Source organism: Rhineura floridana, chromosome 11 (genome assembly GCF_030035675.1).
Source record: "Rhineura floridana isolate rRhiFlo1 chromosome 11, rRhiFlo1.hap2, whole genome shotgun sequence".
Classification (NCBI taxonomy): Eukaryota; Metazoa; Chordata; class Lepidosauria; order Squamata; family Rhineuridae; genus Rhineura; species Rhineura floridana.
Window position 1 is genome coordinate 25,998,092 of NC_084490.1, and position 26,336 is coordinate 26,024,427.

The following is a 26,336-nucleotide window of genomic DNA, read 5'->3' on the forward strand; positions in this document are numbered from 1 at the left end:
CTGAATGAAACAGATTATCTTGACCCATCCCAGTCTGGGTTCAGGTCTGATTATTGGACTGAATCAGCCTTGGTCTCCCTGATTGATGACCTTTATTGGGAGAAGGACAGGGGGAGCCCATTACAGTAATCCAGCCTGGAGGTTACCAGTGCGTGGACAACATTGGTGAGGCTATCCCGGTCCACAAATGGCCACAGCTTTCTTACCAGATGAAGCTGGTAAAAGGCAATCCTAGCCACTGAGGTCACCTGGGCCTCTAGCAACAAAGATGGATCCAGGAGCACCCTCAGACTATGGACCTGCTCTTTCAGAGGGAGTATGACCCCATCCAAAGCAGGCAACTGACCAGTTATCTGGACTCGGGAACCACCAACCCACAGTGCCTCTGTCTTGCCAGGATTCAGACTCAGTTTATTTTTCTTTATCCAGCCCACCACTCAGTCCAGGCAGTGCTCCAGGGGTTGCACAGCCTCTTCCGATTCAGATGTTACAGAGAAATAGACCTGGGTATTGTCAGCGTACTGCTGTCACCTCATCCCAAATCTCCTGATGACCACTCCCAAGGGCTTCATATAGATGTAAAACAGAATGGGGGACAAGATAGTACCCTGCAGCACCCCACAGGACAACTGCCAGGGGCCGAAAGTCAATCCCCCAATGCTATTCTCTGAAAATGACCATGGTGATAGGATCGGAACCACTGTAAAAGAGTGCCTCCTATAACCATCTCACCAAGTCAGCCCAGAAGAATACCATGGTCAATGGTATCAAAAGCCACTGAGAGATCTAGTAAGAGTAAGAGGGTCACACACACCCTGGCCTTCTCCTGATACAAGTCATCCATCAGGGCAACCAAGGCCAATTCAGTCCCATCACCAGGCCTGAACCCAGACTGGAAAGGGTCAAGATAATCTGTTTCATCCAAGAGTACTTTCAATTTAAGTAATTTATCAATCAATCAATCAATCTTTATTGCCTAGACGTAGGCCATTGCAACACGTACAATAATTGGTCATGTATGCACAAATTCAAACATATGGCAAAAGATTTAATAAAATAAACAGATAAATAATTAAAAATTTAAAACCTGCTATACTACACTCGGGAGTTGAGCTATGTGTGCCGCCCTTATCTTTTGCGCTGCGCAGGCAAAGAGCGCTACCCTATATGAAATTGTCGGATCTTTATCCTCCAAAAGAGAAACGACCAGCTCCTGCCGACACCTTCCAGACCTGGAAAGGGTCAAGATAATCCGTTTCATCCAAGAGTACTTGCAATTTAAGTAATTTAAGTCACTTTCAGACTTATAGAAAAAATGACTAATGAAATCATTCAACTTTCCACTGTTTTGTTAATTGCAATATTAATTGCATATTATATAAGTTATATAAGACATGCAACTCATCTGTGAAAAGACAATAAGGAACAAAGTCATCACATTATTGCTATTTATTGGAACCTCAAGCCACCTGAGACTCCAATTCGCTCATCATTCCCCACCCCAAACTCTATAACATGCACTATTTTTCTCTTTTTCTTATGGTTCCTTCCAGATGATGATGATGATGATGATGTATATCCAGCCCTTTCTACCATTAGGAGCCCAGGGCGGCAAACAAAAACACGTAAACTCTCAAAAACATCTTACAAAACAGACATTAAAATATATTAAAGCAAAATATATTTAAAGACATATTAAAAACATATTTAAAAAAACTTTAAAAATATCTTAATAAGTAATCCCAACACAGACTAAGACTAGGATAAGGTCTCTACTTAAAAGGCTTGTTGTAGGCGCCGAAAAGATAAAAGAGATGGTGCCTATCTAATATTTAAGGGGAGGGAATTCCAAAGGGTAGGTGCAACTAAGGTCCACTTCCTATGTTGTGCAGAACAGACCTCCTGTTAAGATGGTATCAGGAGGTCCTCTCCTGCAGACTGCAGTGATCAACTGGGTGTATAAAGGGTAAGATGATCCTGGTCCCAAGCTGTATAGGGCTTTGTACACCAAACCAGAGGCTTGAATCTTGAATTTTTCCACATTCTAAATGGCTCTTTTACAAGTTTCAGACAATCAGCATCTGATCATGGCAACATCTCTTACCTAAAGTCACTAACCCACAGTATACCACCTATGATTTATATATACACAGCAAGCATGAACAGAATGTTTCAAGATTTTATAGGAGCAGTGGCTTCACTCTTACCAGGTCAGTATACTTTTTAGCAGTAAACAGTAAAGCCTTTAATGTATATGTGTGCACATGCATGTATTTGTACACACACATACACATGCATGCACATGTGCACACAAACACACACACACACACACACAGAGAGAGATGCACCCATGCCTGTTATTCAGGGCAGCAGAAAGCAGCTAAATTCCTAGATATTCCTTCTTATAAACTGGTCCCTGCTGTTCAAGAAAGGCCTCAGAATAATTATGTAACATTTAGGGGCAAAGATACAACCCAGTAATCCAGCACTAGAAGCCAAGATGGAGAATATCTCCACCACCACCATGTATTTTCCCTTGGTGCTAAGGTAAGATGGAACAAATGATATCCAAACACTACAAAACACCAACATGCTGAAAGTAATGAACTTGGCTTCATTAAAACCATCTGGCAACTTCCTGGCTAGGAAAGCCACAGTGAAGCTGAGAATGGCCAGGAATCCCAGGTACCCTAGCAGACAATAAAACATAATGACAGACCCTTCATTACATTCCACTATGATTTCTTTAGCCAGAGAATCCATGTCAAAGTTGGGGAATGGAGGGGCAGTACATAGCCATATAGCACAAATAATGGCTTGTAGAAGGGAGCAACTCAGAAGGATAGCATTGGCCAATCCTTTCCCCACCCATTTCTGCATCCTGGATCCTGGCTTGGTGGCCATGAAAGCCAGAACCACCATGACAGTTTTTGCCAACACACAAGACACAGCCACTGAGAAGATGATGCCAAAAACAGTTTGCCTTAAACAGCATGTCACTGTGTGAGGCTGGCCTATGAATAACAAGGAGCAGAGGAAGCAGAGCAATAGCGTGCTGAGCAGAATGTAGGTGAGGTCCCGATTGTTAGCTTTGACGAGGGGAGAGTTCTTGTGCTTGATGAAGATTCCTAGCACAAAAGCTGTGATTAAAGAAAAAGAGAAAATCAAGAAAGCTAAAGTGATCCCCAAAGGCTCTGTAAAGGAAAGTACATTTAGGGTCTTAGGAAGGCATTGATCTCGGTTCTTGTTTGGAAATTTGCCTTCTGGGCATTGGAAACAGTCATCCACATCTGAAAAAAATGGAAAGAATATCGTGTCAGTCTCTCAATAGTTAACGATGTGTAATTTCAGCTCTGTTCAATGTGAGGATGTAATCTCTGCTGTTCAATGTGGCGATGGCTCCTCAGTGATGATTATTTTAGAGAATACTCTGTAAACGATCCAATGCCCACCCCGGAAATTCTACACTGATGCTTTAGTGTGTGTGTGTGTGTGTGTGTGTGTGTGTGTGTGTGTGTGTGTGTGTGTGTGTGTGTGTGTGTGTGTGTGTGTGTGTGTGTGTGTGTGTGTGTGTGTGTGTGTGTGTGTGTGTGTGTGTGTGTGTGTGTGTGTGTGTGTGTGTGTGTGTGTGTGTGTGTGTGTGTGTGTGTGTGTGTGTGTGTGTGTGTGTGTGTGTGTGTGTGTGTGTGTGTGTGTCTGGGTACTGGAGGACTAAGGACTTGTAAATCAGTCTATGTCTGGTCCTTATCACTTTCTCATGTGTGTTCCCCATAACACTTTTCTGTCTTCTTTCAACAATATATTTTTATTTTTTTTCAAATATTTTTTTAAAAAACATATATTCCCCTAAAATACACACTTTCTTTCAAATCCACATTTTAACATGTATTTTGCTACATTTTGGAGACAAGATCATTTGCTGAACATTTGGGAAGGTGATGGATAACTACATTAGCTTTCTGCATCTATTGTGAATGAAACCTAAATCTTAGCTTTCTGCATCTATTGTGAATGAAACCTAAATCTTGAACCAAAAATGCTTGCTCTGGAGAGATGTGGATTGCTTCCAAATTGAGACAACCCTGGTCAAAAGGCTGTCTGAACTAAAGTAAGATTATCCCATAGCTTCAGGCTCACTTTGGCACTTCAGATGGTGGTTTTCAGTTTTGTAAATCCAGGCTGATATATTTTTAACCCTTCTACAGGAAAGCTCTACATAAAAGGAAAATACGAGGGGTGTGGGAGAAGAGTAGATTTAGTTATGTAACTCAGAGATCTATTTTCTAGTTGTGGGATTATTTTTCCAGTGTTCAGAGTTCCCTCAAACATAGCTTGTTTAGTGTGCTCTTTACAAACAAGGTTGGCAAAGAAGATGGGTCTTGGTTGTTTATTGAACATATTTATGTGGTGTAACATATTAGGGATCTTTGTCATAACTTGATTATCATATTCAATGTTTTCTTTTGGGGAAGTTGAACTGGTAGCAAAGAATAACTACTGAAAGATACAGTGCATCATTCACATCACTGAACATTATGTCTCCTACCCTTCTGGTCTGAAATCTTCCCGTACGGGCACCGAGTACAATCGTAGCAACAAAATGGCTCCCCTTCCTTCTTTTTTCTGCTGTAACCTGGATAGCAGTTTTCATTACACATGGCAATGGGCAACACCTATTTGAAGAGAAACAGGAAAAAAGTCAATAGCTCTTGTACCTTTGACACAATATGACCCTATTCTTTTTATTATGGTGATCCTCATGCTAAGTAAGATTTCTAAATGAATTGAAAGGATCAGAACCCATGCAAAATTTGAAATTCAAAACTGGGCAGCTGTAAAGGACTCATTTTTTAACATTCAAACCGGCTTCAAGTATCAAAGGAACATTTTAATAGGGAACAGAGTAATTTCAGATATAATGACACACTATCATCTTCTCTTCTTTGTTAATCTTGGAAATCTAAAATTATCTTCATGTCCATTCTCAGGCACAGCCAAGATTTTTTCTGCAAAGACTCAAGCCGGTTATGCCAAAGACTCAAGTTGGTTATGCTTAAGCAGGTATAAATTATTTTGGGGCCAGTAAACATTTCTGTCCATCAGGAGGCCAGCTCCCTTCTTGTCTTCTATATGTCCTGTTCTCTCCTTTTTTATTTTCTCTAAAGATCTATACCAGAGTCTTGAAGTTACCCTGGAAACAAATTAGCAACCAGTGAAGCTAGTCCAGGAACAGTTTATATGGTCCCATCAATTGGCTTCACTCCATTCTGGAGGTGACATTTCAAACCAATCTTAACTTCTGGATTCTCTTCACGGGTAGACCAATTAAAAAATGCATCACTCTAATCCAGTGGTCATCCAGATATTGCTGGACTATGACTTCCATCACATTTAGGCATTGGCCATGCTGGCTGGGGCCAGAAGTTTTCCATCCCTGCACTAGTCTGACCTGCAGTTAGCCTTAAGACAATCTTACACTGCATACTATTACATTTTGTTCTAATTACTTTCTTAACTATGAGTGTTACATGTCAACAGTGCAAGACTCATGTCTCTTCCACTGATTTGCATTATTTATAATTGGTTTTATCGTTTTAAACTTTGGATTGCATTTTACACTTTTTAATACTGTTTGTAACCCACCTGGAGGACTTAGTTGTATGTGGAATATATAAATGTAAGAAGGAAAGAAAAAAAACAACCACTCTAAGTTTAGGTGGTGGTTCTGGTACACTTTGAATCAGCTCTGAGTGCTACCAAACAGAACCATCTAGCAGGGTGGGAGGAACTATCAAGTTTCAGTATTGGGACACTTCCCGTTTAATGTTATCTCTCATCTTTGGATTGTACCTGATTAAACATGCTATGCCATGTGATAACCTCCTCTTTCATGGTGAACTCTAGGTCTGGTGTAGCCTGTGGATTCACCCTTCCCACTTTTACAGTTAAAAAAGATTGGTTTGGGAAAGTAACCCAATTTATTATATCAAATCCAGCTGCTAATTCGCCATTCTCATCAAAAGACATGATGTCTCCAGCAGTGTTGTTAAATGAGATGCTCCTCAGGAAAGAGTGAAGCTAGAATGAAAAGCGGGAAAGGGAGATTTTACAAAATTATGCAAAACAGAGTGTGTATATGTATTTTCTACCCCTCATTCTAATTCTAATAAACTTACCGTTAAACAATTTGGTTCTGTTGCTGTGGAGGAAATATATCACTTTTCCAGAAATCAGAAAATGAGATTAATAATACATTGAAAAATGTTTGATTTAAGAGTTGGAGGCAGACTAAGTCAGTTGAACATAGGTACTAATGAAATTGATGAGGCATGTACCTTACTGATGGCAGGTAACTAACAGATGGGTCTCCAAAGATTGTTGGACTGCAACATACTGGCATGGGGAATGTAGCCCAACATCTAGAAGGCCACAAATTAGCCACAATAGGTTTAGAAGATGCAATAGTTTTGCATCCATTATGGGAAGAAAGCAACTGTGGGTACTAGGAGGCAGCTATTAGTATGAGTGTTGCCATTTGTGGCACTTACCAGTCAAAGTACAATAAGATGAGAAGGAAAGGAAAAGGCACAGATGCCTGAAAGCCTGCTGTATGGTGAATTTTAAAACTTATTATAAAGTAAGTGTTTTTTAAAAAGAAAGAAAATAAAAGGAGAGGAAAGACTAAACCATTCACCCTCTCTGTTTAGTTCTCTACTAGAGCTCCCTACCCCTAACTGGCAGTGATTTTCAGGTATTCTTCTGTCATCTCAACGGACTCCAATCTTAGCTGAAAAGCTGGTCTATAAAGCTTTTGATCAGTGCCAGGCAATGAATAAGAACAGGCCACTGGCCCATCTAGTCCAGCATCTTTTTCTCTCAGTGGCCAATCAGATGTCTGTGGGAAGCCCAAAAGCAGGTCCTGAGTGCAAGAGCACTCTCCCCTCTGGTGGTTTCCAGCCACTGGTATTCAGAAGCATACTGACTCTGGGTGTGGCTCCTCCAGACCATGATAATGGAGAACAGCAAAAGTGAGATTATACTCTTTATTTTATGAATAAAATTGTCATATGTAAAATTCTATACATCTTTATAATGATGCATCTCCAGAAAGTTAACTTTGTAATTTAAGCTTTTTTTGTTGTTGCTATTGTTTCCCCCAAACTCATTTTTTAAATTATTTCTAACTATATCTACCATATATAGCAATCACACATGGGGGCAGGGCACAGCAGCAGGATGGCAGGAAAGTGAAGCAAGGAAGTGAAGGAAGAAAAGATGGTGGTTGGAGCGAGTGTGAGCAAGTGTCGGAGCAGGTGGGCAAGTGAGCGGGCATTGGGGCAGGTGGGCAAGTGGGTGAGTGAGCGTCATGAGCAGACAGATGAGCAAACATTTAAGAGAGTGTTGCAGGTGGCAGGTAAGGGATTGGGGTGGGGCAGTGGTGGTGGTGACAACCTGGGCAAGCAGGAGTCCAGTAAGCGGCCTAAATGGGGCAGAGGCAAGTGCCTGGGGGGCATTTTGGGTGTTGCCTAGTGGCAAGGGACAGTTTGGGAGTTGCCTGGGGATGGGGTGGCATTTTGATAGTGCTTGTGTATGTGTTTGGGCGTGTTCTCTCTGTGTGTGTTTGGGGATGTCTGGTGTGTGTGTGTGTTTGGGAGTGCCTTGGGTGTGTGTGAGTGTGTGTATGTTCAGAAGTCCCTGAGGGGGAGTATCTGTGTGTGTGTCTATGTTTTGGAGTCTCTTAGCGTGCAGGGGGTGTTGGCATGCACAGTGCACAGGGTCAAAGCTGCTAGTATTCACCAAAATATAATTTTCAGTTCCTGGGTGTATAAATCTTAATTTGATCGGACATCAGCCAGGAGTCCAAACAAAATAAATCTACCATTTAACACAGAGTGACAATATACAGACTTCCAAAATACAGGAGAGCATTTACTCTTGCCTGATTTAACGTGTTGCCCTCGGCATTGTTAAAAGGCCTCTTTAATAAGATTCCAGTTAGTGAATGTACATGTCTCTGTGAAGCTGGTGTAACGGAATCTGTAGAGCATGTCCTTTTATCCTGTGAGTTGTACAATGAATTTAGAATTAAGTTAATTTTCCCCCTGCTAACTGCTTTGCCTAGGAGTAATCCTGCCAATTTGGTGTCATTTTGTTTAAGCGATGTGTCATCTCATGTCACCACTAATGTTGCAAAGTTTCTGCTCACTACTATGAAAAATAGGAAAAAATGCTGTCAGTCTGCTTTTAAAAGAATTATTCATGGATTGTAGGAATTTCGGTAGTATTGTTTTTTAAATGTTTTAATCTTTCTTGCTGTTTTCTTTAATATCTGGTCTGTGACCGTAATAAAACAATTCATTCATTCATTCATTCATTCAATATATGGACTTTTGTTGTGCTTTTTGCTGGTAAGGAAGATATCTAGGCATGGGAAAAATAAAAGTTTTCAAGGAAGAGGGAATGCTCTATGTAGATTTGGTTATGTATGTAATCTTAGTATACACAATACTTGCTATTACAAGAAAGCTTTTTTTGATGTGAAAAATTACCTGCCAGGTTTGAAGTTTTGGAGGACCCAGTCTACCTATGTCCATCATTGCTCCATGTTTTGGCCTGGATGAATACATCTTATGTATACTATGTGCTATGGCATAGACCGCATTGTAGATACTGTAGCTATGGCCAGTCATACTCATTTCAAAAAGAGTTCCAGGGAGTTTATCCAACTTCTCTTCACTAGTGCATCTCTTATTAAGCTCCTTGCTGTCTTTGGAATCAGAAAATAAGCAGTTGAATGCCAGTTGCCAGAAAATCCTAATGAAACCATCTCCTTTTGATGATTCTGGATGTAGGATCTCCAGGAATTTTTTGAAACCCAGTACTGCATTTGTGTGGATTGCCAAAGACAAGGCACCATCAAAGACTTGGATATTGAAAGCCCTGTGCATTGTTTCTGAAGAGAAATCCCATTGGGCTGTCATAAGCCACACTTTACCTATGGATGTCTCTGCAATGCCTGTCAACATAGAATAGAAATATAGTGTCCATATCAAATATGCTATGGTGGGTGTTTCTGCATTTATAACCAATACTTTGACATTGGAGTTGGATAGATAGTAGGCCTTGTCCAGTATAGATTTAATTGAACTCAATTTCTCTATAGCATGAGACACGCCTGGTGTTTTTGCACTGAGGGCTGTGCAGATTCCATGCTGTAAAAACATTGGCATCAAGATCTGTACAAACTTCTCTCCATTATCATCATCAGTTGTAATAATTCCAACCCATGTCCACTGGAAATGAAGGAGTAGCTGAACAATCCCTGCATACTGATATTCTTCATTGGGCACCATCCGGTAGAATGAAGGGAGGTGGCTTTTAATGTTCATCAGTGGGGTGAATACACAATAGGCAATCTAAGTAAAAATACATGTTATTTCAGAAAATTTCAACAGTTTATTTGTTCAGCATTTTTCCTTGGTGTATAGGACAAAATGATACCCTCTTGAAAAATTGCGGTGGAGAAAATAAAGATAGCTAACGGTTTTCTATTTTTCCTTCCTTTTTAAACTTTACAAAATGCCCTCTGGCACGCATCAATTTTTCTCTCGGCAGCTTCTTATTGTCCTTACTTCACAGAATGCCTTGGGAATGCCACATCACATTTCAATTTATCAGAGCTTGGAAAAGTTACTTTTTTGAACTACAACTCCCATCAGCCTGGGGCTGATGGGAGTTGTAGTTCAAAAAAGTAACTTTTCCAAGCTCTGCAATTTATTTGTCTCAAGGCAGTGGCAGCTGGTGCCACTTGACTTGGTGGGGCTGCTATGGGTGCACGGCCCATGAGGTCATGACCAAGTTCTGTTTTCCCCCTATCCTCCTCCCTTGCAAACATACTGTGAACACTAAAGCATTGCCATTTTACAAATAGCACCTAAACTGTAACGTGTCTTATTTTGATTTAGAAGGGGTCCCTGCTGTCAGAGTAGCTTATCAGATGCGAGAAAAACTGGGTGGTCTCCACCTGTTCTGGTTCTTTCCCTATCCTTCTCTTTTGCAAATAAGCAGTTTTAATAATACTAAGCACCTAACAGAGCTTTTGAGAGCCAGTGTGGTGTAGTGGTTAAGGTGTTGGACTACGACCTGGGAGACCAGAGTTCGAATCCCCACACAGCCATAAAGCTCACTGGGTGACCTTGGGCCAGTCACTGCCTATCAGCCTCATGAAAACCTTATTCATAGGGTCGCCATAAGTCAGAATCGACTTGAAGGCAGTACACGCACACACAACAGAGCTTTTGTCCTATGTTCACTCTCATGAGTGTGCACACAGGTAAGTTGTACCTCCTCAGTAGTGAACAGAAACCTAGATATCTGCTTATTCAGTAATGCTCTCGTAATCCTGTTTAAACACACACACACACAGAGTGAATGAGTGAGTTGCTGGAAACTCACATTTAGAAGGCACTATAAATGTCTTTAGTCCTATGCTTATGAGTAAGCCCCACAGAACACAGTGGAGGTTTACTTACTTCTGAATAAGCTGAAGAGGGTTGTCTTAGTAACAAGCAGTGCTTGGAAAGTTCATTTTGAAAAGGAACAAAATAGTTCAGTTCAAGTTCATCCAAATGCACATTTAATTCATAATAATTCCTGCCTGCCACACACAAGGCATAAGAGTGCTGCTCTGCTCCAGGGCCAACCCTAAGCCATGCAAAGAACTCAAATGAAGAGTAAAAAGAAAATAGACACATTTGGGCCATTTGATGATACATTTTTAAATTAAAACATATTTAAAATCTGTGTCTGTAATTGTATACATGTAACGGTTAGAGTGTTGGACTGAGACCTGGAAGACAAGGGTTCTGTTCTACACCCACTTAAATGAATATAGTGGGACTTACTTCTAAGTAAAACGAATAGGATTATGTTAGTTACTACAGCTAAATCATACCTCCTCCTCCTTGGTTTAATTAATCATTATATATGTGAGACTATGTGTCAGAGCAATTTTATATTCAGGAATATTATGTTTTATTTAGGCTATGCCTGGCTTGTTCCCTGATATGCAGAAAGAACCTCCCTGACTGGAGCAGTGTATTCAAGTATGATGGATAATAGCCATTGGCTAAAGATTTCCAGAATTTCTTTTTTTAAAAAATAAAGCTAATCCTGTAAGGAGGGATAAGCAAAGAAAAGGATATGGCAGATGGGAAAAACAAGAAGCCAGTATGTTAGAAAAAGGAGTCTTTCACACCATATGATCAGTTCTAAATACTGTAGCAGAACATTCTACATGTTCCTCCAGGATTACACTGATGCAGGGACTCAGACATTCACACAAGGCATCTCTCTCTCTCTTTTAAATAAAAACAGGATTTGCTCATTGCAAAATTCCTTCTCCTTTTGATCAGCCACATCTACAAAGGTTCCACCTCAAAGGGAAATTGGGGTTGGGAGTGTGCAACAACCCCACACATGTCCTGCCAACTGGATTGCCAGGATGTCTATGTTTTCAACTACTCTCCTGCTCTTTTCCCCACCCCCACCCCCCATTGTGAAAGACAGTCCTGCGCTCAAAAAGAAAATAAACATCTGGTCCTCTTGAAAGAACTGCTAAGCTTTTTGTTTAAATTAGAATAATTATAAGAAGTTCTTGCTCCTATCACTAATGGGAGTTAATTATCTTGCATAAACCCTATCAAATATTCAGATACTTTAAATAAAAATAAATAAATTATAAAGGTCCAGCCCAGCCCAGTCCAGTCTTGGAGCAGTTTGCCACCATGAATCTCCTCTCCCACCCTGACAATAAAAAGTCCAGTCCAGGTCCAGCCCATGAAGAAAATAAATTCTCCCCTCCCACCCACCCACCCCACACATTTATGATGCCAGCCAAACAGTTTTTAGAGGCTGTTTGCCACCGAGAATGTATTATTCCCCCTCCATCACCCTGACAATAAAAAGGACCAACCCAGCCCATGAAGAAACCAGATTCTCACCACTACCACTACCACCTTACGATGCTAGCCAAATATTTTTAGAGGCAGTTTGCCATCAAGATTCTCCTTCCTGTCTCTCCCCCCTACAATAAATAGGGCCCAGTCTGGCCTATGAAGACACCCCCCATTTTATGATGATAGCCAAACATTTTGGGGGACAGTTTGCCACAAAGAATCTCCCCTTCCCCCAACCCCAACAATAAAATGTCCATTCTGAGCCATGAAGAAATCAGATTACACCCCCCCCCATTATGATGCCAGCCAAACATATTTAGGGTCTTTTTGCTACCAAGAATCTCATTTCCTGTCTCTCTCCCCCCGTATAAAAAAGGGCCCATTCCAGTCTATGAAGAAACCAGATTCTGCCCCCACCCCCACGCCAGCTAAACATGCTTTTGGGTAGGGTTGCCAGGTCGGAACCATCCAAAACCCTGAGAAAATGGGGGCGGCCCCTAGTGACATCACGGGGCGGACCTTAGTGATGTCACGGGGCGGGCCCTAGTGACATCACGGGGTGGGCCCTAGTGACATCACGGGGCGGGTCCTAGTGACATCATGGGGCGGGCCCTAGTGACATCATTAAACATGATACATTGTATCAACCACAGTTGCTTGGAGCATACCATTCAAAAAAAAATTCTCTGGAGATTAAAATAGAAATCTTACCTAAAATAGGGTGTTCCTAGGTCCATCTGAAGTGACAAGGTCATTCTTTCTCACAAGCTTAGGGTGATGCAAAATGGAAATGGACTGCCTTCAAGTTGATCCCAGATAGGGTCTTCATGGTAAGCAGTATTCAGACAGAGGTGGTTTACTATTGCCTTCCTCTGAGTCTGACAGGCAGTGACTGGCCCAAGGTCACCCAGTGAGCTTCATGGCTGTGTGGGGATTCAAACCCTGGTCTGCCAGGTCACAGTTCAACGCCTTTAGGGAACATTTAATCTAGCTTACTTGCTTCTGGCAAGAAGGGTTTACGTGCCCTCAGGCCAGGCCATTATTGGAAGAAAGGAGCTTAGTGTTGCAGAGATGTTAGAGGGGAGCACAGATGGATGCCCCTGAAGGCAGCAACTGTAAACATGCTTATTAAGGAACTAAGCCCCATAGAACTCAATAGGACTATTGAGTAGATGTGGTTGCAGCCATGTTAAACAAATTAAACCAGAACTATCACTAGAAGCTAAAATGATGAAACTGAGGTTATCATACTTTGGACACATCATGAGAAGACATGATTCACTAGAAAAGATAATAATGCTTGGAAAAACAGAAGGGAGTAGAAAAAGAGGAAGGCCAAACAAGAGATGGATTGATTCCATCAAGGAAGCCACAGACCTGAACTTACAAGATCTGAACAGGGTGGTTCATGACAAATGCTCTTGGAGGTCACTGATTCATAGGGTTGCCATAAGTCATAGTCGACTTGGAGGCACATAGCAACAACAGGCTTCAATCCTAAATACATATAGTAGGTTGTATATGCCCCGCCCTATGGAAACAGTGGGACTTATGAGTAAACATTCATAGGATTGTGCTGTTAAGTATTGAAGTTACAGCTATTTTTGTTAACCTTTTAAACCTCAATCAGCCTTTTTACTTTGAGCTTTTCATTGCATAAATTATTCTAGACATTAACATTTCTTTGCATATGCTTTGCATATAGCTTACAGATTTCTGGTTAGTCATGAAATCATTCCAGAGTCTTTTAGATATTGAATAAATCTGTTGCTGTGTCTTAATAAGGCAGTACATACAGAATTAATTCTGCTGCAATCAGCGAGGAGCTGGGTTGCACTCATGGTGCGACCACATTCAGTGAAATCAGTGATAATTTAGGTTGCTGTCCTATGCATATTTAGGACTGGGAATAAATATTGTTAGTGGGTTAGACTTCCGGGTAAACATACATGGAATCAAACTGTTAATTTCATAAAAAAGAAAGCAAAGCTAGTTTAAGGGCAGATGTACTGGCTGTTACAGATGCCATATTAAATACCACAGGGACTTTCAAAATTGCCCAGAAGGGCAAATTCCAGCAGACATAGTTTCTCACAACATTACAACCTTCCAGAAATTGTAAACTACTGTTAATTAAAAGGCATATAGGAAGTTGCTTTGCATTAAGCCAGGCCATTGGTCCAACTAGCTGAGTATTGTTTTGCAGGATTTCAGACTGGGGTCTTTCCCAGCCTGACTTGGAGATGCCAGGGCTTGCACCCAGAACGTTTCCTGTTCAAAGCATGTGGTATACCACTGAGCCCTTCCTTCAGGAATTTGCTTTTTTAAATCTGGCAGTGTTATAATGCAGGGTGGGGAAACCTATGGCACCCAGATGTTGGACTACAACTCCATTCATTCCTGACCATTGGCTATGCTTGCTGGGACTGACAGGAGTTAGAGCAGCCTTTCCCAACCAGTGTGCCTCCAGATGTTGTTGGACCACAACTCCCATCAGCCTCAGACAGCATTGCCAATGGTCAGGAAAGGTGGGGATTGTGGTCCAACAACATCTGGAGGCACACTGGTTGGGAAAGGCTGAGTTAAGAGTCTAACAACATCTGGAGGGCCATGGTTCCCCAGACCTGCTGTAGTGGCTGGTGGATCTTGAACTGTAGTGTATGTGGCAACTGGATATTTGCAGGATCAGAGCCCTCTGATAATCAGTTTATTGACCCAATGGGAATTTCCACCCACAGCTCCCATCATGTATCAGCTGACAATTTTAATCAGATGTGTGGAACCTTTGGCCCACCAGATGTTGCTGAACTACAACTCCCATCATCCCCAGCAAGCATTGTTAATAGCTAGGTAGGGATTATGAGAGTTGTAGTTCAACAACAACTAAAGGGCCACAGGTTCCCCACAGCTGCTTTTAATTAACTAGAGTCATTTATTGATTAGCCAGAAGACAACATGATTCAGATTATGTTGCATTGTGACTGAGCTGGGACACAATGGATCATCTGTAACCATTAGAAACAACAAGCTGACATGACAGCCCTTAACATGACTATATCTTCACTAAACTAACATTACAAAGTTCCCAACAGTTTGTAAGCTGCAGTCATAAACTGTAAAATAGCTGAAACTATGTCAACATCTATGTTCAGCAGGCACTTTGAGATAAAATAATTACAGTTGAACCTTCTATATTGTGCAGTAATTTTCAAGCAGTTTCTTTATTTACAAGCTAAAGGAAACATCAGTTCAATACTATGTCGCTCTACAGGTTTGAGTAATACTATACATACACTTCATCCCTGATAATTTCCAACAACTCTTCAGCTTGTGTTTACACATCCTTAGATTTCTGGCAAGCAATCACTTTGTAACCAGCTAGCTTATTTTATGCACAAGTTTAAAAATGTGGTTTCAAGAAACGAGCAGTCAGACTCAGTTCAGTTATTATTTCTTCATGTTCTGTTCTGTGCCTCTTGCAGCCCAGTCCCACATACATTTACTTGGAAGTAAGTGCTGAGTTTAATAGTAATTAAGCTTGTGTGTGCACAGAATTTCAGCCTAAGGACAGAAGGGACTACATATTATTTTAGCAAATGCAGGTTCCCAAACCTGTGGTAGCCAAAATAATGTAAAGTGAAAGCAGGGGAGAACTGGAATGTTATTTTACTTTATCTGGAGTATTTCTGTTTCACCCCATCCCAGGCTGGTTAACAATGCAAATGTTGGAAAGGAGAGAGGAATCTTTAAACTTACCTCTCACCTGCCAATTCCCCCTCCTCATGGCTCTAGCAGCTCAGTTTACTTTCAGTTATGGAGTCCATAAAGAGTGGGAGCAATGACCCAGGCAGGGGGTATTTGTCTGCAATAGCAGAAGGTGTAGTGGGGCTGAATCTGCTCACTCCACAGCTCAGTTGCCTGCCCCCCTCTCTCTCTCTCTCTCTCTCTCTCGGGCCTACCAAGCCTGTTTCCCCGGCGCGACGACTCCCAAGCAGAGGCCTAGCTACCAACAAGCTGGGCCGGCCTCCTCCGACGAGGCCTTCTTGCTCCAGGGGCGGTGGCTACACTTTGCTCACTTCCTGTCTCTCTAGTAGTCCCTCCCTCAATGACAAAGGGCGGGAAGGTGGCCAGTCAATCACGCATGCATGTCAATCACGCATGCGTGCCTGAGGGAGACACTGAAAAGCCGGAGATCAACGGCTTCAAACAAACTATGGTGGGAGGCCGGAGATGGCCCCCTTTCGCCGAAAACTCCGGCAGAAAACCGGAGACCTGGCAACCCTACTTTTGGGATCATTTACTACTACCTCTCTCACTGAAATGTGTGTGTGTGTTTGTGTATATGACAGTGATGAACCCAGAAGTTGAACAATGAACTTCCTAACTGTTAGAGCAATATAAAAATGGAACCAATTGCCTAGAAAAGTGGTGGGCTCTCCAGCACTTGAAGCATTCAAGAGGCAGCTGGACAGTCACCTGTTGGATATGCTTTAATTTGGATTCCTGCATTGAGCAGGGAGTGGGACTCAATGACCTAATAGGACACTTCCAACTCTACGATTCTATGATTCTATGAACTCACAGTGATGTATTGCTGATTTCAAAGACTGGTAGGTTGGTTAGTCACAGAAAAGAAAAGAAATATTGTGGTTGCTGCTGCTTTAAGGTGGTACTTGCAAAAGGAGGGGAAAGTAACTCAGCTTCACAGAAGAGCAACAAGCAGTTTGCAAATGCTTGTATCTGATTGGCTCAGATTGAAATGCATGTCTCTGAGCATTAGAGAGGCTCTTCATAGATCAGCCATAATGCTATGGAACTTCCAATGCATTTCTGAGGGATTCCTGATTGGTTGGGGCTTATTCTATGGGGAATAAAATCAAAATTGAGGTGCTAACAGGACCCCTGTCCTCCCTAAGCCACTTCTACTAGAAATTACTATTACTACTACTACTACTACTGGAGATAAGGGTGGGACCATAGCAATGATTTTAATTGGCTGTGCTAAACAAAGATGATTGGCCAAAACAAAAACTGGACAGAAACAAGTTCAGAGTGTCTCTAAATGTGAGGAACTTTATTATACAGCCACAAAGTGTAAAAAGGGGGGGGGACCAGACCTCTTTTGGATTTTTTTCTGTCAGAGTTCTCATAATTTGTTGAAATTAATTAAAAATCAGCCATGTTCACAGAGTACCTGTAATCCTATTACTGACCTTGCCCCATACTCTGACCTTCATTCTATGCAGTTTAAAAGTTTAAAAACTGCCTGGCTGATTTTTAATTAATTTAAGAAATTTTACATTAAATTCAATGATAAGCTTGGGCATGCTAAGTAAGAACTAACTGTCAGTGTTCTAAAAGCTAGACTGATAGCTGCTTCGCTTGGCTAATCAGGGGGCCACACCTTGTTAGACCTTTATTTCACTTGAGACAGTCTTGGCTTCCCCCAAAGAATCCTGGGAAGTGTAGTTTGTGAAGGGTGCTGAGATGAGATTCCTACTCCCCTGACAGAGCTCCAGTGGCCAGAGTGATTTAACAGTCATATGCTCCGATTGAAGCTCTGTGAGGGGAACAGGGCCTCTCTTTGCAACTACCAAATTCTTCCAAGCTATACAGAAAGTGGATTGGACTGTGAAAGACCAAGCCAAATTGTGTTTGCATTTTGACAAATGTGTAGGGCAGTACAAAATCTCAGAGAGGATGTCAGGTTTCCTGCTCCTCTGGTGCATTCACTATAGCTGTCCAATTTCCCTGCTTTTTAAAGTTTGATAGACATATCTGTTAGCTATAGGTACATTCTTAAACCACAAGGTTTTTTTGCCTATTAGTGAGTTGAATATGAATGTAAGGAACAGAGAAGGGTTTGGCTGTAGGTTTGGGGCTTTAATGAGAGGCCTCCAGTGTTTCAAGGCATTATGGACACTGTTAATGACAGGGAATGGTGAAAGGCTCTTCCCACAGCTTTCTGCAAGTCATATTTTATGATAAAACCCATTAAGGTATGTTGAAACCATCCTGGGAAATTTAGAGAAATTTCCAACACAAAAATAAAAAAGTGACCCCCCCATATTTGCAGGGGGGGGGAAATATTTAGGGGAGATTGGAAAGAAAATTTCAGCCCAGCCTTTGAAATAATATAGTTACAGAAATTATGTTAATATGCAGTGGTTTGGCTCAACTATCTGCTGTGAAGAAAAATATGGTGAATGGTTGATAAAAATATATACCTTTTCCCCGTGAGGCATCTCAATGAATGTAAAGGTAAAGGGGTATTAACTTTTATAGCATTAACCTCCCTAATTCTTTTAACCACCAAAAAAAAAAGCATTGTGTGGGTTGGGTGGGTGGGTGGATGTGAATCCAATCTTATTTATTTTAAATATTTGTAACTGGCCATCATCAAAACATTCCAGGATTATGAATAAAAGTGTGAATAAGAACTAACCCACAGATAGCATATAAGCAACCTTTTTGTAAAAAAACATACAAAAATTCATTTATATCGCATCTTTCCTCCAAGGAGCTCAAGGTGGCATTCAAACATAGTTCGCTTCCAGATTTATTCTCACAACCACTCTGTGAGATAGGTTAGGCTGAGATACAGTAACTAGCCCAAGGTCACCAAGTGAGCTTCATGGCCATGTGCGGATTTAAACCTTGGTCTCCCAGGTCTGACACTCTAAGCCAGCCTTTCCCAACTAGTGTGCCTCCAGATGTTGTTGAACCACAACTCCCATCTTTCCTGACCATTGGCTATGCTGGCTGAGGCTGATGTGAGTTGTGGTCCAACAACATCTGGAGGCACACTGGTTGGGAAAGGCTGCTCTAAGCACTACACTACACTGGCTCAGGTGTGTGACACAGCAGGAAGTGTGACCGGCATGAAGCTGTAGGGAGAGCTTTGCACCACTTGTTGTCATTCACAGTTTCCAGAATGCCTTGGGACATATAAATTGCAATGTTGTGTGTCATTTTAAAACAAACAAACCACATTAACAAGCACACATTTACAAGCACACATTTGCACACATTTACAACCTGGCACCAGAAACATATTAGTGCCAGGTGTGCCTCTTGGGGAAATTCAATATCAGGGTACCATCACAAAAAAAACCCCTCTCTCTTCTAGTAAGATAATGAACTTCTAATAAAGAGGGTGCTTCAAGCATGACCTCTGCATAAGATCTTAAGGCACTGGCAGGCTGTAACGGGAAGAGGCAATCTCTCTGGTATTTTGGTCCCAGACACCAGCTCCTTAAATTAGGCTCAGAAGTGTATAAGCAGACAGCCTGCATCTTTTAAGATAGGCATAATATGTCAGAATCATAGCAGCCAAGTTCTGTACTAACTAAAGATTCCAGATAATCTTTAAGGGCAGCCACACATATAACATATCACAGTGATCCATCCACAAGAAGAATTCTGCCTTAGGCCTGATGTGACAGAGCTTTTCTTATGTTTTTGTCTTCTAGGTGTTGGAACATATTTTACCAGAATTTGGAGACCCCTACTTGCTTCTCACCCATTTTCTGGCACAATTGAAAGTGAGATAGATAACTGAGATAATAGTTGCTCCCACATAAAACTTCCTATATACTGATACCTTCCTCAAAGTCCTCCATGAGGTACCTTCCTCCCATCTGAAATGAGATGAGTAGCAAACATAATGAGGGTATTTTAGAAAATTGAAGTTTTCTGTTTCAATTCTACATTGGAATAAATATTAGACTGGAAAAGCTTCATGGTTCACACAGTGACTGTACCTGTGGAATCTTGTAGATGCCTAAGACCATAGCCATGTGAAGTGAAATTTCAGAGTCGAGACCCCCAATGACAGCCACCAAATTCCTTTGCTTATCGCATTTGAAATTGGGAACAATTGTTTTCTGACTTGAAAGGAGTTTCAGGGTGTTCTGATGAGTCATCTTTGCATCTGTGTAACTGTCATAGATGTGGAAGCCCAGGCTGACATTTGGTAGGATTTTTGGGTTCTCATTGATCTCATTCACAGCAAAAGCCAAGGACAGGACATGCTGGTATGTCTTTGTTTTTCCACTAAAGAAAGAGTTATAGTTTGAAGACATATATTGAACCCTTCATCAACCATCTGCTTGATAACATATACAGTATTTAATAAGATGCAATTGGATAAATGGTCATGGCTCCAAATACTAGGACAGAAGTGTACCTCTCTCGTAACTCATAGTAAATAAGGGGGGGAATAAAATCCCTAGGGCAAGGGCAAGACGACAGGACAATTGAAATGAATAAGAGAAGGTTGTCACAAATAAGTCTAGTTCTATTGATTTAATGAGAACTACATGCAACTAACTTCAGCTGGTCACCTCATTTTTTTATGGGGGAGGATACATATATTACTCTTCTGCTAGCACAATCTTTCTAATTTTGGAGCAATCTTTATTTCATTGAGAAAGTTAAGGACAGGATTCCCTTTTCCAATTTATATTGTTGGTTTTTAAATATTGGCAGGAGTTCCTTAAATTTGGTAGGATCGATTGACCTTGGCATATACCCTTTTATCTGTGGATACAAAAATCCATGTGCCCGATAACTACTGGTCTATATCCATATACATGTATATTCAAAGAAAGTAAAAATAATCATGAATTTGTAAAATCCAATTATGTCCACCTGCTTGTGCTAAAAGAACTTTGCTAACACAACTTTCCTCTTTCGACAAGCCTTTTGAGACCTATCCCAGTCTGTGTCTTTGTTAGAAATGCCTTTTAAATTTTTTTAACAATATGTTTTTAACTCTTTTTTAAAGATGTTTTTAAAGCTTTTTTAAAATATGTTTTTAATGTTCTTGTGTTTTTAATGCATTTTAAGGTTTGTTTTTTATGATGTTTTAAAGTGTTTTTAGCAGTTTTGCTTGCTGCCCTGGGCATCTGCTGGGAGGAAGGGCGGGATATAAAATAAATTAATTGAATAGATAAATAAACACAATGGAGCTCCTGGATTCTCCCTTCCAGCCCTGTGCCCCTCCCAAAATCTGCTCTGAAGGGTTCCCAAAATCCTAGAACAAATAGCTGGGGCACAAAGGGAGAGGCAGAGGACAGAGAAGCCCATTGCGATAGCAGACATCCACTTGCACTAGGCTGAATCGTACATTGCAGCTGGATAAGTGGTAAATCTTTCAAAGCATATTTCCCTTCATTCACACATTTTACAAATCCCTTTCGCTTAATACAGTTGATGGTTGCATGGGAAATTGTCCATAATTTAATTAAATAAACCCATATATGATACTGAACCATGATGTTTCCTAAAGTTACTTTGTAGGCAAACTGACAACATTCCTGACAACAAACACCAACATATCCATAGCACCTCTTGGCTTTCCCTTTTCTTGGTTTTAACAAATGCAAATTCTAAATGAGTATAATGAGTCTCTTAAATATGTATAGGAATGTTCAATAGATATATGCATGATATTTTTGTGATCTGTAAGGGAACTGGGAAACTAGGAAAAACCCTAGGCTACAGTTCAACATCAGCTGATTAATACATTTCAACAAAGCATACAGCTAAAGTTCTAAATTTATTAATTTGTCTGTATAATTAGAATATGAATGAAAGGTCTTACTATGAAGTTCTAATAACACATATGTATTTTGTCTTTACACATTTCTTGCATGCAATTTATTGACCATTATTAATTAACTGATGAGTAAAACCTTAGATTCATTTTGAGCAAAGGATGTAATTATCATGGTATCGCACATCAGCTACTATACACCCAATGCAGTTCCTTTTTAAAAAGTAATCTATAGATGGCTTCCTGTTCATTCTAGTGCTATGACATACAAATAGTAGTTATGACCTGGCCTAATGCATGAAGATGAGAAAATATTCCTTACATTAATTCATCTACAAACTTTGTTGTGGGGTGGTCACTGAAAGTTATTTCATCAAACATGCAGGCATACTGTGTAGCAATCACTCCAATAGTTAGGTCCCCTTTCTGATAATACTGATGTGGGAGCTGGAAGGGATTGATCATGGCACACATAAAAGTGGGTGTCTCACACTCAGTTTGAGGCTGGCACAAAATGAGCAGCAGCAAAAGAAATACTGCTGTCATCTTGGGATACTTTTTGATCTATCATCCACTTTACACCTGGTTGTAACTCTTCTGTCACTGACTCCAAGTCCTTTTGATATAGGGAGTTTCTCAACATTGCAGTCCTGCCTTTTAACAATCTGACATCTCAATACTGAATGGTGACAGGATATTTTATTGCAGCACTCAGACTGTGTGATTGATTTGGTTTGTGATCTCCGAGAAGTCCAGAAGGGGGTTGGTGAGATGGATGATGACACCTGGTACTTTGTGATAATGAAAGGATTCAAAGATATCTCCCCAGAGTATTGCATTATTCTTGTAGCAGGAGAAGAGAAGAAAACAAGTCTGTTGACTCTCGGCACTCCAGTGGAGTTTCAGGTTAAACATTGACTGGGGAGATCAGACTATACAAGAAATGAAATGTATAACTGTGGTGTCCTGCCAATTTAAAATGAGATTTATGGGCACAATTAAAATTGAAGCACGTGTCTCTCCTATTGATGTCAAGGTCATTGGGTCTACAAGGTTCTTAAGTGTGCCTGAATCATGCCCATTTAATTAGAGAGAGAGATTAATCTCTTATCCAGGAGTGCAAAAATCCCAATGCACAGGCACCATTGTTGTTTAAAGAAATGGGGTTTGGCAGCTGGATTAAAGATTTCTAAGGAGGGCAGAAAATAGATTTCTGCAATTCATTTTTCTGTGTGCTGCTTTGTGAGGAATTTGCCTCAGGGACCTGCCTCCTGCCCTCACCCTCCTTTCACTCTGCATCCAGCAGATATTCTGTTGCTATCTCATTTGGAGGATAGTCTCCCAAGTCAAATACTCTTAACTAATACCCCTGAAATAAGCAATGCCTGGAATAAGGAATGTGAGGGTGGAGGAGCATGGATGGAGAGACAAGATCACATTTGCAAGAATGGGATCCCTTTGCTCTCTCTTGTAGTCAAGTTTCTTTCTAAACTGCCTTGTGAATAAGTCTGACTACTGAATTTTGCAAACAAAAATGTTAGTGTTGATGTTATCATGGACCATCTCTGGATCACCATTCAAAGTGTATTAGGCAACATAAGCCTAAACTATTTTATCACATTGCAGTGGGACTTGGCCAACAGTAAAACATGCACATGGAGCCAAACCACAGTTTAGGGCTACTTATCCTTTTGCACAGCTCCACAATTAGTTTTGCAGAGGCTGCTCTGCCTTTTGACAGCCCCAGATGACTTGGGGGGGATCCCAATCCAGGGCAATGTGGGGCTGTCTTGACCTGAACTGGGGCCTAGCCTGGACCTCCTTGAATCACTGTGATTTAGTTCAGGCTCCATGCTTTGGCAAGATATGGTGCATAGCCCTACAAAATGATCATTTTAAAAAGTGAAAAGCTATCTGTTTTTTGGAACATGTTATTACTTTTATCGTAAATATGTAGATCTCATGACTTGGCTTAGTACACGTTATGGAGAAAACAAAATATCTCCTTATGTAAGTTGAGTGTCAAATTTTCTTCTAGGGTATTCCACCAAATCTACAGCCAAACTGTGAAGCAATCATTCCAGTGATGAAGCCCCCTGTCTGATATTACTTATGTGGAATCTGGAAAAGATCAGTCATGGTACATCTAACAGAGTGCACTGTTTACCCTGTCTGAATAAACTGCAGGTACTGTAAAAGCAGCAACAACAGATATGTCCATGCCATCTTGGGGTAATTCTTGATACAGAAGGCCCAATTTCTATTTTCCATTGACTATCAACCAGGTTAAAAGGCCCTCTATTCAATGGTGCTGGGTTTATTTTGATAAAGAGATTCTGCTGAAATGCAAACTGGGGCAGCCCTGCCTGTCCAGAGCTCTTCAACCCATTTCTGAATGCATAGGCATATTTTTATAAGCCTTCTCACTGTGCAATTGATTACATCAATGGCCCTAGATAATCCACAGGGCTGGCGCCAAAGGGTGGCAAGGTCAGGCCCTGGCCAAGGGCCCCTGCGGCTCAGAGGGGGCCATGAAAGGCCCCTCGTACGGGTGCAGAGTAGCACTCCCCTGCCACGCATCACAGGGAGAGAGCTTCCAGGCTGTGCACCTGTGTGCTCCACCTACCTCTCCCTCCTGTCTTCTGCTGCCGCGCGCACTGCATACTCAGGACTACCATCAACCAAGATGTCAGCAGAGGCTTCTTTAAGGGGCTGATGCCCCTACCGACATCTTGGTTGATGGCAGGCATGTGCACGCACTTAGCACACCGTGCATGCATGTCATAAACTAAGATGACAGCGGGGGCATCAGCCCCTTAGAGAAGCCTCCATCACCATCTTGGTTGATGGCAGCCCTGCGTGCACAGCATGCACAGCAGTAAGACACTGTAGAGAGGTAGGTGGAAAAGGCAGGAGCCGCACGCCCAGGCAGGCTGGTGCCCAAGAGCCCAGTAATGTCTGGCGCCGGCCCTGATAATCCATTTCGGATTTGTACAGATGGAGGATGAATCCTTGCAATTTGAGATAATTATAGGTTTTAAAATCATCACTTCTAGCACTGTAATGTGCCAAACAACAGAGCAAAAGAACAATACATGTTTGTCAGGTTTCACTGTAACTAAGTGGGACACTTGTGAGGCTCAGTAGGGCTAATAGCAAATAATGGCAGAAGAACATCAAAGATATGAGACGGGTGCCAGCATTGAACAGAAATATATGTGATAGAGGAAGCACTGGTATTGCTAACCTCTCTTTTTCCTGACCAAAGTCAAAATACTAGAATACTATACTATAAATGATCTTCTAAAGTCCTGGTCTGAATCATTGTTCAGAAGTTCCATCTGGGATACAGATATAGATATAGAGGTAGGTATGTTGTAATTTGGGGCAGACCTAGTGTACTGTAGTGGACTGTGAACCCTGAAGTACACCATTCAATTCCTAGGAAGACAGTATTTCACAGCAACAATAACAAAAAGTCTGGTAGAACCTTAGACCCTATGTACACTGCACATTTTCAGCAGTGTTATACCAATTTAAACAGTCATGGCTTCCCCAGAGAATCCTGGGAACTGTAGTTTGTTAAGGCTGATGAAAGTTGTAGAAGGAGAACCCTATTCCCCTCACAGAGCTACAGTTCTCAGAGTGATTTAATAATCAATCAATCTTCCCAGGGGCAACCAAATTACAATATACCTGCATAAATCAAGATAGGTCACTCCTATACCAGTGGGACCTATATCTATATATCTCTATCCTAGCTGGAATAGTGCAGATGGGGCTTTAAAAACCTACACATTTATTGCATAATGTTTTTGGAGGTCAGCTCACTTTGTCATATGTATGCAATGTTAGTTGGCAGGTTTATACAAACACAGAGGTATAGGGACAGAGAAGGAATCCCTTTCAACTGGATTTATACATGAAATTTGTTGTTCTAACCTGATCATGCTTTATCCACAGTGGACCACCACTTGCATCAAGTTCTTGCTGATGTCCAACCACTCATCATGCATTGTATTTCTTTTTAAAAAAGGCAGACTAATACACAAAATATTTGTACTATATGCATAATATATGTAAAAGAACCACGCCTCATGTGTTACTGTTAGGTCCAAACCCAACACGCGAGCCGTCTCTGTCTACCTCAGCTCACATCCACCCGGGAAGGGTGCGGAGTTGAGTGCAAATCCCACTATCAGAGGTCAAGTAAGCACAAGCACAAATTCCTTTGCAAAGGGGTAACCAATACTTACAAGCCCAGTGGCTGTTCAGGATTGGAACCTCGTTTATTGATAAGTCAGAGAATATATAGCCTTACCCTGGAGGTTACAATATTGGGGTGCAGCATCATTCACTACAAAGAAACATTTAATTATCACTATAACCTAAAGATATGCAAAAGGAGGTTAAGGGGTGTAGAGGGGAAACATAAGTGGGAACATCAGAACATCTTTCAGACTATGGGTCTGCATATTTTACATGTCCTTGAGATAAGCACTCAGCAATTACAGAAACAAAGAGAGATACAGAGGAGGTGCCCTCAGCTGCAACCAGGCGCCTCTTGACTGGAGACAGCCAGGCTTGCTAGACTTGCATTTCAAAGGGTTTACATGTCAAGGTTTATGGGCTAGGGTGCAACTATAACATTTCTATATGTGTCTATGATTTGCAACTATAAGCGAGACAATAAACATGAATGCGATACATGATTCAAGGGGATGTGATACAAGATCCAAGGGAAAGAGGGAGGTTTCCAGCTTAAACCGGCTTTTATTATGCAGAGCCACTGGAATGCAAAAGGATCAGGTCACCAGGAA

General features: G+C 41.2%; 1 protein-coding gene across 1 annotated transcript; it reads right to left on the bottom strand.

The window, feature by feature from the left end:
• Positions 1–2,388: 2,388 nt before the first annotated feature.
• Positions 2,389–21,981, bottom strand: LOC133367600 (vomeronasal type-2 receptor 26-like). The gene is made up of 6 exons (XM_061591696.1): positions 21,839–21,981; positions 19,721–20,012; positions 8,550–9,416; positions 5,851–6,078; positions 4,547–4,673; positions 2,389–3,290 (listed from the first exon to the last, which is right to left on the bottom strand). The coding sequence occupies exons 1-6, from the start codon at positions 21,979–21,981 to the stop codon at positions 2,389–2,391; spliced, it is 2,559 nt and encodes an 852-aa protein (XP_061447680.1).
• Positions 21,982–26,336: the final 4,355 nt, after the last annotated feature.

Excerpts from the sequence above, each read along its gene's own strand:
- LOC133367600 (XM_061591696.1), bottom strand. The coding sequence starts at position 21,981 with ATGATCAATCCCTTCCAGCTCCCACATCAGTATTATCAGAAAGGGGAC. Across the intron at positions 20,013-21,838 it reads AAGTTTGTAGATGAATTAAT|TGGAAAAACAAAGACATACC; the intron begins GTAAGGAATATT and ends CTCTTTCTTTAG. Across the intron at positions 3,291-4,546 it reads GAAGATTTCAGACCAGAAGG|ATGTGGATGACTGTTTCCAA; the intron begins GTAGGAGACATA and ends CATTTTTTTCAG.